The sequence below is a fragment of the Balaenoptera musculus genome, chromosome 20 (assembly GCF_009873245.2).
Source record: "Balaenoptera musculus isolate JJ_BM4_2016_0621 chromosome 20, mBalMus1.pri.v3, whole genome shotgun sequence".
Classification (NCBI taxonomy): domain Eukaryota; kingdom Metazoa; phylum Chordata; class Mammalia; order Artiodactyla; family Balaenopteridae; genus Balaenoptera; species Balaenoptera musculus.
Window position 1 is genome coordinate 8,749,603 of NC_045804.1, and position 13,286 is coordinate 8,762,888.

The 13,286-nt window shown below is 54.7% G+C and overlaps 1 protein-coding gene across 3 annotated transcripts in view; it reads left to right on the forward strand.

Moving 5' to 3' along the window:
- The window catches only part of SEPTIN9 (septin 9), a 166,172-nt gene that overhangs the window by 18,886 nt on the left and 134,000 nt on the right, over positions 1-13,286 (forward strand). Inside the window, exon 1 of one of the 3 annotated variants that reach the window (XM_036836225.1) lies at positions 5,105-5,966. The exons of the other annotated variants lie outside the window; for them this stretch is intronic. Within the exon in view, the coding sequence (XP_036692120.1) occupies positions 5,945-5,966 (22 nt within the window). The 5' untranslated portion in view covers positions 5,105-5,944. Of the gene's footprint in view, positions 1-5,104; positions 5,967-13,286 lie in introns of those variants that run through there. 3 annotated transcript variants of the gene reach the window in all.

Below are 13,286 nucleotides of genomic sequence, written 5' to 3' on the forward strand. Positions count from 1 at the left end.
ACACCCCTTCCTTAGGGAGGGGCCCTGCTCCAGGCCCGGCTAGGGCCCCACCCCAGTGTCCTGTCACTCAGCTGTACCTATTGTCATCCCTGTGGACAATAGGCGCTGGAGGAGGGGTAGGGCCCCTCCAGCTCGTTGCCCACCCTTTCTCCAGGGCAGCACAGAAGAGCCGCTCGCTCTGTCACTGAGGGAGGGAAGGGAGTGTCCTTTGTGGAGGAGCTGGTCCGCCAGAAGGAAGAGGAAGAGGAAGAGGCCGCCAGAGTTTTGGCCGCTGTGCACCTGACACCCGGGCCCCCGCAGGCATCCCCAGCTGTTACTCCTCCCCACCCCCCGACACCCCCCCTCCTCCACTTCTCTCATGTTTCAGCCTCGCCATCCACCCAGGCACTCAAGTGACAAGTCTCAGTGTCATCCTTGACCTCTGCCCCACCCCAGCGCCCCCAGGTCAACAGGTGGCCAAGGTCTTGTCGACTCACCATCCCCCCAGATGGCCCTTGGACGGGCCACCCGTGATCTTGGCCGTGTCTCGGTCAGGCCTCTGTGTCTCCCCTCACCCCCACCCTTTCTCCCCACCAGAGGCTCCTCCTCCGTGTCCAGCGGGTGTTTGGGGGCTTTACTCAGTCCCGCCGGTGTGCCTGGGCCTGGGTGATGGGCTCCACCCACGGGATTCTTTAAAACAGACCTGGCTGTGGTCCTCTGACTAAAAGAACCCTTGCTTCCCTTCTCCTCATAGGATAAACGGTAAACCCAGCATGAGGCTTCCCTCCCCTGTCTAGCCTCTCACCCCTGCTTTCCCCTCCCTGCCCGGAGGGGTTACAGCTCTGGAAGCCATTCTCTTTCCAGGGTAATTTGACCCAGCCTGTCAATCCCGTTAGCAGGTGGGTGGCGGGGATTCCTCTATCCTCCCCACCCCGTAGGGCTGGGTGCTCTTATGGCACATGGCAGGCAGCCAGTAAATATTGTTGAATTGAACTTGATAGGAGAAGCTGGGGGGGATTGGCCAAAAAACAAGTTTAAAATAAAAATATCAGTCTTCTTTTGCCTTGGTTGAGAAGTAGATTTTCTCTTTGTTTGCCTTCTGGGGAAGGAATTTATGGAGAACTCCATGTCTCCAGGGAGGACGAGGAGGAGAGGCAGACGGGTCCAACAGGGCAGCCAGTAGGCACAGTGGCTATTTACATTTAAGTTATTTATTTAACACAAATTAAAAACTCAGTTCCTCCGTAGCACTGGCCCCACTGTAGGCTCTCAGCAGCCTCACATGGCTGCCATATTGAACGCGGCAGATACACGGCATTTACATCAACGCAGAAAGTTCTGTTGGGCAGGACTGGTCTGGATTAGTCTACACACTGGATCTTCAGATTCATTGTTCATCCAGAGAGCCTTTATCGGGTGCCACTGAGCAGACAGAATGTTGGGATCCCAGTGGAAAGTGAAAGACACCAGCTCTTCGGGGAGTTTTCGTGTATTCTGGAGAGTTTAAACACAGGGGCTTTGGGGCAGACTCTATCAAGGACCCTGGTCTCCACGCCCCTGGATCCTCCTTGCTCTGTACAGGCAGCTGGGGGCCTTTAGGAATAAAGCGCCAGCTCCCAGCTCCGGCAGGGCTGCAGCCAAGGATTGATGGCTGAGCGTGAGGGCCGTTAGCGGTGGAATTTGGCCCTGTCTGGGCTGCCTCTCTCCATTGTCTAGATTTCCTTCCACACTGACCTGGAAGAACTCCCAAAGCAACAGGCCGGCCCAGGCTGTTTGCACCAGTAAACCCTGCAGCAGTCCCCAGGGCAGAGAGTAGCTGGATCATATTTATTTAGGAACAGCCGAAACTTGAGGCGCAATAAAAAGTGGAGAGAAGATTCCGGAGAGGAATGCAGCAGGCCCTGGGCCCGGAATTCGTCTTGCTCTGGAAGGCTGCTGGCGGCCAGACTGGGGCCGGCCCCGGAGGGTCTCGGCCGGCTGCCCGCTTTGCTGGCAGGTACAGTAGCAGTGACTGCAGGAGGGTCAGCGGGAGGGGGTCTGGGGGATGGAGCTTCTTTATTTTTAACTCAGGGAAGCAAACTCTGTGGTTGAATCTGGGGATGAGCAGGAAATGAACGGAAAAGTCTTTTTTTTTAAGTGAGAGGTTGGCATTCCCTATAGCTTGGAGCTAACTATGGAGGATTTGCAAGTACCTGAATGAGGGGAGGGGGAGGGGGAGAGGTGGCAGAGAATCTGAGCCCAAAGCCTCAGAAAGTGTTTTCAGCCAAATCCCTCTTCCCCCGCCTCCTCACAGGCCCCTCCCCAGAATGTATCCCAGGAACAAGGCTGTGCCCCTCTTGTCAACCCCTTCCTGAGGCCTCCGCTGCCTGTGTCAGATTCACCTGGAGCGCTTGTTGCCCCCTTTCCGCATGGCTGGGCCAGCCCAGGCCTCCTGGCTTGTGATGGGAGTTCAGGGGTCACTAGGATTGCCTCTTTTGTGTCCCCTCCCAGCCAGGTGCTGGGGCGTGCACACGCACTTCGTGGAAAGGGGCATAGCAGTGTCTTTAAAGATAAAGCAGGCCTCCCTCTTCCTCCTTACCCTGCACTGGGCCCCTCGCTGGTGATGGTGACGTCAGAAAGAACGTGGCTGGGAGTATGCAGATCACAGGTACAGGTCTGTGGGGGTCAAGGGTAGAGATACTGCCTTTAGAACTGTCTGGAAGGGGCTGCTGGGCAACGGTCCCCATCCCAGGACGTGGGCAGGCTCCGGTGGCTGGGAGCTGGGGCTTGCTGGCTGGCACAAACAGAGTTCCCCAGAACTGTGGCCCCGGGGGCGGGTCCTGCCTCCCCAGGGCATAAGGCGTTGGTCAATTTGGGGATGTGCTGAGTTCAAAAGCCAGCCCCCTCACTGGGGCTGCTCACTGGTTTACTATGCTAATATGCTTGGTGAAATCAAAGACCAGGACAAAGTTTTTCATAACCACAGAGCCCTGTCATGTTCTGCTAGAAGGAGAAGCCACGTGGGGATCCCTGACCTGGCCAGTTGCCCCCTGAGTGGCCGGTGCTGAGGCCAGGACTCAGTGAGCAGTGGGGGTCGGCCGCCCCCTTCTCCCACTGCCTGGCCTCACCCCACCTCTGCGCCTGGCCTCTTCTCGGCTCATGACTAACACGGCCCCGTCGGAGCCAATCGGTGCTGCCAGGTTTTCGGTTTCAAATTATCCCCCGCTTGGGCCAGAATGCTTGGAGTTTTAGGCATGGTTGGGGAATGGACACTGAGCCAGACTATGCCAGGGAAAAACCGAGGGTCAAGCTGTGCTCAGCAGCTGCACCAGCCGCAGCGACAAAATCCACAGCGTGTGCAGCCGGCACCTGAAGCAGGTGGTCAGGATGGCTGAGGCCACGGCTGGGCTCCTCGTCTTGGTCCAGCCGTCCCCCCCGCTGGCCCGGTCCGCCGCCTCGTGGGGCCTTCCTGGGCCTGCTCACCGCAGCGGGAATTGGTGTCGAAGAGTGCCCTGTGGCATTAAAGGGGTTTCTTTTTTCATACGTCTTCTGTAGTTTCTAAATCTAATACAATGAACATATAGTACGTTTATAATCAGAGAAAAACAGTAAGGAATATTTTTTTCAAAATCAGAAAGGAGATTAAACAAATCAAAAAACCTCCAAGATTCCCATTGTTCTAACTTAATTGTTGGTGGTTGGCTTAATGTAATGTGTTAGAATGAAATATAATCACCAGAAAACATCGTACAGGGAGCCCTGGCTCTTAAGTCTGTCTGTGGTGTCTGTTTGAGTGTTCTGTGGCTGATGTAACAAATTACCACAAACTTGGGGGCTTAAATCAACAGAAATTTATTCTCTCACAGTTCTGGAGGCCGGAAGTCTGAAATCCAAGTCTCGGCAGGGCCGGGCTCCTGGGGAGCTCTAGGGGAGAAGCTGTTCCCTGCCTGCTCCAGCTTCTGCGGGCTGCCAGGCTTCCTGGGCTTGTGGCCACATCACTGCGCTCTTCAAGGCCAGCCTCTTCACATCTCTCTCCGCTCCGTCTGTACATCCCCTTCTCTCTCTGTCTCTCTCTCTGTCAGATCTCCCTCTGCCCCCCTCTATGTGAGTACACGTGATGGCATTTAGGACCCTCTCAACCCCCTGATTCAGGATAATCTCCCGTCTCAAGATCCTTCACTTAATCCCACCTGCAACGACTTTTTCTCCAAATAAGGTCCCGTTTACAGGATCCAGGGATTAGGGTGTGAGATCTTTGGGGCCATTGTTCAGCCTACCACAGTGCCCACCTTCCGTCACTGGGCAGGCGGCCACCTTTGGAGCTGTCCTCTGGACTCTGCTGGGGGTGGAGTGTTGCTATTTGGTGTCTCCCAGAAGGTGTCACCCCCCCAACCCCCAAGAAGATGCCCTTGCTAGCTAGGAGACTGCATTTGGGATCCTGCCCTGGGCAGGAGGGGACGGGGAGTTTGTGACATCCAGCAGAGAAGTGTGCATGGCCCTCTTGTGTTGACATGTGGCTCATGTGGCCCTGTAGGGCAGGACTGTAAACTCAGAGGTCACCTGGAGGAGGGGCTGGCAGGTAATGAAAATGAGTGACGGGGCGTGGGGACCACAGCAATCCAGAAAACGCGGTTTCATCTGAAGAGGGTAGCACTCTTCAAGGCAGCCCCTTGGGCCAGGCAGGAAGGCTCATTCCCTGTGGCTATATGCCCTCCCTTTTCCGAGAGAAGAGGAAAATCTGGAGTTCTCGGTGAAATTGCTCGTTTTCAACATGGGCACGAATACACATTTTCTTTAGACAGGGTCAGTTAGGCATACAAAACCTGCTTCTGTGTCTTGGGCAGAGGGCTGCCAGTCTGAACCCTTGCGGTGAACGAAGCTTAAAGGGCAGAGGGGGTGCCCCCCAGCCCTCGCTCTGACCACGTGCTGTCCCCCTCCACCCCCGAGTTGCCAGCTGAGCAGTCCCGGGACCCCAGGTGAATAGCAGGGAGCAGTGCTGGGCCCCCAGCCCGGCCAGGCCCCGTGTCCCCTCCCAGAGAGGCGCTGAGTCTGGGGAAATCGGTGGTGAGAAGCTGCGCTCCCTCCCAGGGGACAGCTGGAGACTCACTGACTCATGAGTGAGTGGTAGGACTCTTCCAGGAAGTCTCCATCCCGCGCTCCCCTCTCGGCCGGGGTGGGACGGCCAGCTGCCTCTGTCTCCGCAGGCAGACGGGACACCCGGGCGTCTGCAGGGGTGACTTCTCCGGGCTCATCCCAGGCAGGTGTTCCCGAACCTTCCCTCGGCCCCTGCCTGGGGCGCGACTGCCCCTCCTTCCGGCCGGGTCAGGGTGGGAGTGAAGGGCCGGCAGAGGTGGAGGGTAGGGAAGGCGGTCAGGCAGGAACCAGGATTTTCAAACGCTCCAAGCAAAGGAAATCGCAGCATCGCGGGCCGGGGGAAATGAAAGACTCTGGAAGTCTCCAGGAATTTGATTCTGTGAGCTGGTTTCCAAGAGGCTAAGTTAAGCTTCTCCAAGTGGATATTAAAAAGGAGCAGCGAGACGAGCCCGGGCGGAGGGGCTGGAGGGGGTGGAGAGAAGGCACCGGAAGCCGCCGCACGCCGCACCTCTGGAGCCACCGCACAAAGCCCCGCCGGCCGGTCCTCGGCCCGGAGGACCCTGGGGACCGCAGGAGCCTTTCAAGGCCCACGTCCGGCCCTTGCTCCCGCCTCTTCTTTTATTTCTCTCCTTCGCTGCCTTTCCCCTCCCGATTCCAAGAGACAATGCTACTTCAGTTTGGAGCACAAACATATGATCAGCACATGGAAATGTGGTAATTTGGATGCATTCGTGATTGCAACAGATTGAAGAAATTAGACCAGACAAAGAGTGTTTTTGGAGGAGGAGGAGAGGAGGCAGAAAGAGGGAGGGCGACGGGGTGAGAAAGGGGAGGACGCCTCTGGAAAGGGGGACGCCGGGACTCCCGCCTGCTGCTAAATATATCCGTAGTGATGGAGAGAGACCGGATCACAGGTAGGCAAGCGGCCCTCCTCCCCCGGCTGCCCCTTCCCCTTAACTCACAGCTTTCTTTATGCTTCGGGAAATAAGCACCCGAGGGTCACTTTGACTCATTTTTGTGCACATATTTCTTTTCCTCTTGACTGTTCTGAGGTCCTGGGACGTAATGTTCCAAAAGTGAAGCTTCGCTAAGTTGGGCTTTTATTTAAACTCGGCTCTCCGTTCCCTCACTGTTTCTCTTTCATTTCCCAATGTGCCACTTTTGCATCTTAAGACGGCCCTGAATGCTGAGACTGTGGGCGCCGAAGTCTGGGAAAGGGTGGGGGTCCTGCTTCTGGCGCTGGGGTCCGGGGTGGTGGCACCGGGATGCCGACTGTGGTTTGTTTGTCCACTGTGTGGTTTGTTTGTTTGCTGCCAGCCAAAGTCCGTCTTCAAGGCCGCCTTGGTCTCCTCCCTGAAATAGCATTTCGGTGCCTTCCCGGGTGTTGATTACAGGGCCGGGAACTCCCGGTGCCCAGACAAGATGTGCAAATGCGTGTGTGTGTGTGTGTGTGTGTGTGTGTGTGTGTGCACGTGCGCGTATGCACACGTACAGCGGAGAGAGCTTATTCTATTCTGCCAGAAGCTTGGGGGAGTTGACCAAGGTGACTCCCACTTGGAGGTGCTGGTGTCATTCGGGTCCTGTACTCACCTGGCCACCGTGGACAGAGAGGGGGTAGCGATGATCATCCACGGTTGGATGGGATGATTTAGGACAGAAAGATCGGAGCTGTGGGCTCCGCTCAGATTCTGGGGCAGAATCACTGATCAGAACATCAGAATGTCACGTTGGGGCAAGGAGTGAGGGCAGATGGCTGGTCCTTGGGCTGGAGGGAACTTCCAGGTCCCTGGATCGGTCCCCGCACCCTGTGTGGGATCCAGGCCAAGTGGGTCACTTTGGAGCGGGCTCAGACCCATCGGAGCAAGAACCAAGCAGTGGAGAGAAAAGAGGCCGCCCCTCCTAAGTCACCCCGGTTAGAAGCCCCTCTTTCTCGGGCTTGGCGTCCTGTGTCAGCATCTGACATCATCACGAATAATTCCCATTCATTACGGGGCCTGCTGCTTACGGCACACCCCTCAAGCTAGGTGCTGGGGTACACGGTGCAGGCCTGAGACGTCCTGGGGCATCAGCCTCTGGGCTTCAGGTGCTCCAAGATGACCCCTGGGTCAAAGTGAGGAAAAGAATGTCGCTCCCCGAGTGCCACTGGCTTGGTCTGTTGTTTGCCGCTGTGTGCGTTGCAGGGGGGGCTCCCCAAGAGGCCAGAGGGAAGGAAGGCGCATGTCAGTGGCTCCTCTGAAGACAGCCCCTTGCCTGCTGCTCCAGGGCAGATCAGATCCCAATGTGATGTCAGGGCTGATGGGGCAGCCACGGGCAGGGGAGCAGCTGGCGGGGTGCGTGTGTGCGCGTGCACATCTGTGCTGCAGGGCACACAAACGGGCACCGCGACTGACCACAGGAGGTGGGGCAGCCACGGAGACCGGCGGAAGGCACGGCTGGTGGAACCGCATCTCACGTGTGTTTGAGCTCAGTGACGCGGGCCAGCTGGGGTGCACGGGGCGCGAGCCAGGGCGCCCTGCTCTCCGGCTGGCAAGGGCTGAAGGCTGTGGGACCAGGGAGGATGGTTACTCCATTGGCCTGGCTGCCAGGGGCCTCCGGCCCAGCCTTCATGTAACAGATGACCAAGCCAAGGCCCAGCTGGGTGACCACCAGGGGACCAGAGAGCCAGGGCACAGAGGCTGGGAGGGGGTCCTTGGGGAATCAGAAGCGGTGGCAATGTCTTGGAACCTCCTGGGCTAAGCAAACTTGAGGAGCTTTTCATGAACTGAACGAACAGTCCGCTTTGTGCCTTTATAACAGTGTTGAGCACCACGCTCTCCGCCGAGGACAGCACAACGAGAGGTGAAGTAGGGACCTTCTCCCAGGATGTGCCCGAGGAGAAATTGGTGCTTTCTGTGAAATCCTCATTTGGATGCATTTTCATTAAAAAATACTTACTTCTTTCAAAGCTCAGTTAGAAACTGGTTCCAGAAGAGAGAAGTCCCCAAGCTGTCTCCCCATGTTTCTCAAACCTGGTTAGACCTTGACCTTGGTCTTTATTTGTAACTCAGAGCTGAAGCAGTCCCTGGGGAAGCGAATCCCACCCCGTCCCAGCTGGGACCTCGAGCAAGTCTCGCTCTGCAGCCCTGGGCTCAGTTTCCCACCTGTAAAGGGAGGGAGTTAGATCAGCACAGCCCCGAGGCCGCGTCCCCACAGCCAGTGGGCTTCTGAGCCTGTTCTGGGGACCCCCGCCGTCTGCGGGCCTGCTTCTCAAGGGCACTGCCCCTTTGTGACACCGTAAGACAGTTGTGGCTGCCTCAGTCCGCACCGGGCGGAGGTGGGGCTGGGGGCCAGGATGCCGAGCGTGTGTGGACGGGGGCCTGTCTGGCCAGACGCCCCACCCGCCAGTTTCCAGAAGTGGCTGTCACAGCCACTGGGCTGGCATTCAAGGCGTGTCTGGCTGACTCTTGGCCGCTGCCCAGCAGCTGTCCAGGAGGGGCTGGTGAGGAGGGGGCTTGGGGCAGGTGAGGGCGGCCTCAGGAGACCTCAGATCTCCCTCCTCCGTCTCTCGCGAGCACCTGGCTCCCACCTGGTTTGGGATGTGGGCCCTGGGTCCTCTTCCGCAGTCAGGCAGCCTCCAGCCCTCCCGAGGCTGCGGCCTTGCCCTGGGAAGATGCCGGAGGGCTCGTCAGCAGGGCGGGGATGAGTCACGGAGCAGTGACTGGCCGATGAGACACAGGCCGCTCCTTCCAGCCAAGGGTCGGCCTTTTTTCCTTGTTCTGGACTGGCTTTGTGGCTTTTACAAATCAAGCAGTTTTATCTTGTTCCAAGTGCTTGTGTTTCAGCAGGGAGACTCTCCAGGAAGGGAACTTTCCACTGGGGGGCCGTGACTTAGCTCAGCTGGGCCTCGGGGAGGGTGGGGAGGGCCACGCAGTGAGTTGTCTGCAGAGAATGTGGACGTTTCTCCGCTCGGTCAGGAAGGTTGGTGCTGCACCCGGGAGGAGAGAGCTGGCACTGTGCTTGGGGGGGTCCTGTGTCACGGTCATGGGGCGGGCAGGGAGCTGGACAGGCCCCACCGTGGGAGGCGTGCCTCTGCCCTCACTCTGCTCTACCCTCTTGTCTCTGGGTCCCCGGGCATGTCATACTCTTGGCCTGGACGGACGCTGCGGTCATCAGCTTCCTGGACCCTCTTTGCCAGAGCTTCACTCTCCTCGTCTCCAAGATGAGAAGCTTGGCCCGAGGCCCTCCTGGCCGTCTTCCTCTTCCACCTCTGACTGACGAGGGCCTTGTTTCCTGGGGCTGCTGTAACCAAGTACCACCGCTTGGGGAGCTTACAACGGCAGCAGTTGGTCCTCTCCCAGCTCTGGAGGCCAGAAGTCCAAATTCAAGGTGTCCGAGGCTTGGTTCCTTCAGGAGGCCCTGAGGGAGCATGCTTTCCAGGCCTCTCTCCTGGCTTCTGGCGGCAGCCGGCACTCCTTGGCATCCTTGGCTGGTGGAGGCCTCTCTCCAGTCTCTGCCTCTGTTGTCACACAGCCTTCTTCTGTGTCTCAAATCCTCCTCTGCTTCTCTCTTATAAGGACACTTGTTCCTGGATTTAGGGCCCACTCGGATAATCCAGGACGACCAAAATTCTAGAACCTTATCCTAATGACATCTGCAAGACCCTTTTTCCAAATAGGTCCACATCCACAGATTCCAGGTGAACATGAATTTGGAGGGGGGGGGGCACCATTCAACCCACTCCAGTCCCCACGCATCCTGGATGCACAGGATGATTCCATGTCCCAAGATCACTTGCCGTCCCCCACTCTGGCCACTAGCCTTTGCCATTGGGTCCCCTACCCCTGGTGAGGTGTGGGAAGCTCAGCCCCATGAGAACTGCAGGAGCCTGCCCATCACCCTTCCAGGCACCTTCTTGCTGGAGTTGCCTCGTGTTCCCCGCTGGTGGGGGTGAGGCCTGGGGCAGGCCCTGGGGACAGAGTGGACCTAGGGTGGAGGGCTTTGGTACCTGGGTCAGCCTGCCCGATAAGGGCACCTTCGCCTGGTGCCTTGTAATTTTTTTTCTTTGAGCTGCAAATTGGTCTGTCCAAAACTTTTCCTGATGAGAGGATTTATTTCTATGTAAAGTCCTACTAAGGAATGGCCTGACAATCACATTGTTATGCATTAAAGAACCGCCTTCAGTAACATCATAGTGTGAGATTGGGACAGTCCTGAGCCGCTCGTGAGTGGTCACTGCAGCCGTTCTGTACTACAAGGACCTGGGGCGCCTGGGGCTCTGGACTCTTTTTTATTTTATTTTATTTTTATTTATTTATTTATTTATTTTTGTATTGATTGATTGATTGATTGACTGTGCGAGGGCTTTCTCCAGTTGTGGCAAGCGGGGGCCACTCCTCATCGCGGTGCGCGGGCCTCTCACCATCGCGGCCTCTCTTGTTGCGGAGCACAGGCTCCAGACGCGCAGGCTCAGTAATTGTGGCTCACGGGCCCAGTTGCTCCGTGGCATGTGGGATCTTCCCAGACCAGGGCTCGAACCCGTGTCCCCTGCATTGGCAGGCAGATTCTCAACCACTGCACCACCAGGGAAGCCCTGGACTCTTTTTTAAAAAATTGTGGTAAAATGTACACAACATAAAATGTACCTTTTTTAAAAAAAATTTTATTGGAGTATAGTTGATTTACAATGTTGTATTAGTTTCAGGTGTACAGCAAAGTGAATCAGTTATATATATACACATATCCACTCTTTTTTAGATTCTTTTCCCATATAGGCCATTACAGAGTACTGAGTAGAGTTCCCTGTGCTATACAGTAGGTCCTTATTAGTTATCTATTTTATGTATAGTAGTGTGTATATGTCAATCCCAATCTCTTAATTTATCCTTTCCCCCGTTTCCCCCTGGTAACCATAAGTTTGTTTTCTACATCTGTGACTCTATTTCTGTTTTGTAAATAAGTTCATTTGTCCTACTTTTTTAGATTCCACATGTAAGCGATATCATATGATATAAAATGTACCTTTTCTATAATTTTTAGGTGTACAGTTCAGTGGCATTAAGTGCATTCACATAGTTGTGCAACCATCCATCCATCTCCGGAACTTTTTCATCTTCCCAAAGTGAAACTCCATTAAACACTACCTCCTCTTTCCCCCCTCTGACCCGACCCTGGCAAACACCCTTCTGCTTTCTGTCTCTCTGAATTTGACTATTCCAGTTTCCTCATATATGCGGAATCATGCAAATTTGTCTTTTTTGTGACTGGCTTATTTCACTTAATGACTTCATGGTTCCTCCATGTTGTGTCAGAGTCTCCTCCTGTTTAAGGCAGAATAATATTCCATTATATGATAGACCACATTTTGTTTATCCATTGATCTATGGGTAGACATTTTGGTTGTTTCCACCTTTTGGCTATTATGAAAATTGCTGCCCTAAACATGTATGTATAGGTATTTGCTTGAATCCTTGCTTTCAAATATTTTGGGTATATACCCAGAAGCAGAATTGCTGGACCATATAGTAGTTCTATGTTTAATTTTGGGGGGAACCACCATACTGCTTGTCACTGCAACTATACCATTTTACATTCCCACCAGCAGTGGCCATGGGTTCTAATTTCTCCACATCGTCCTCAACACATGTTATTTTCTGTTATTTTTTTAAATATATATATAACAGCCGTTCTAATAAGTGTGAGGTGGTATCTCATTGCAGTTTTGATTTGCGTTTCCCTAATGATTAGTGATGTTGAGTATCTTCCCATGTGCCTGTTGGCATCTATATGTCTTCTTTGGAGAAATGTCTATTCAAGTCCTTTGTCAATTTTTAAATTGCGTTTTTGTGTGTGTGTGTGATTGAGTTGTAGAAGTTTTTCTAAACATATTCTGGATATTAATTCCTCATCAGACATATGATTTCTAAATATTTTCTCCCATTCCGTGTGTTTCCTTTTCATTCTGTTGTGAGTCTCCTTTGATGCACAAAAGTTTTGCACTTTGATGAAGCTCAATTTATCTATTTTTTCTTTTAGTGCCTGTGCTTTTAGTGTCACACCCAATGTCACAAAGCTTTTCCCCTATGTTTCTTTCTAAGAGTTTTACAGTTTTAGCTCTTGCATTTAGGCCTTTGATCCATTTTGAGTTAATTTTTGTACATGGTGTGAGATTAGGCTCCAAGTTCTCGTCCTGGGCTCTTGATTTTTTTTTTTTTTTTTCACACCCAGTCTGGCTTCACTGGGTGGGGTGGCAGGAAGTGGGGAAATCCTGGGTTGGGCTGGCCTTGACCATCCCCTCAGGTTGGCCAGGGAGCCTCAGCTCCGGCCCTGGGCATGGCTGGACATGTGCTCTGCCCGGGGCAGCCCAGGCCTGTGTCCTTCTGGACTGACGAGGAAGCCAGCCTGGGGTCTCCTGGCATCCACTCTCAGGTGGGCCTCCTATTCTCAGTGGTTTCACTGCCTGGCCTGCGTGTGAGACTGGCTGTCTGTGTGTCAGTGTCTGTTGGTCTGTCCCCATGCTCCATCTCAGGAAGCCTCCTCCAGCCCCATTCTCCCTCTTTGCTTCTGCGATCCCAGACTCTGTCTGCCTCCTGCTCGGAGCTGGTCATCCCCATTGTCTCCCTTCCCATCCGGGCACAAACCTCTGTCCGGAAGCTACCACCTAAACTGCCTTGCCCAAAGTCCCCTGGACCACCATCCCGCCTTCACCGCCCTCATGTCAATTCTGCTCTCCTTGGGCTGGGCGCGGGGTGGGGGTGGGACCCAACGGAGAAACTGGGGAGATTTCCTCTTAACCAGAGGCCCATGTTTGGAGACTGTTTTGGGCCCCAGGCCTTGTATGAACTCAGGACAGATAGCAACGCAGATTTCAGCTCCTGGAGGCCCCTCTCTGCCTGCGGGCTTGGGACCTGCCTTAGATCTTCTGATCTTCCCTCCCTCTTTTTTTTTTCTTTTCTTTCTTTCTTTTTTCTTTTTAAGGTATGTACGTATGTATGTATTTATTTATTTTTGGCTGCGTTGGGTCTTCGTTGCAGCGAGTGCGGGCTACTCTTTGTTGCGGTGCGCGGGCTTCTCATTGCGGTGGCTTCTCTTGTTGAGGAGCACGGGCTCTAGGTGCGCGGGCTTCAGTAGTTGCTGTGCGTGGGCTCAGTAGTTGTGGCGTGCAGGCTTAGTTGCTCCACGGCGTGTGGGATCTTCCTGGACCAGGGATCGAACCCGTGTGCCCTGCATTGGCAGGGGGATTCTTAACTACTGCGCCA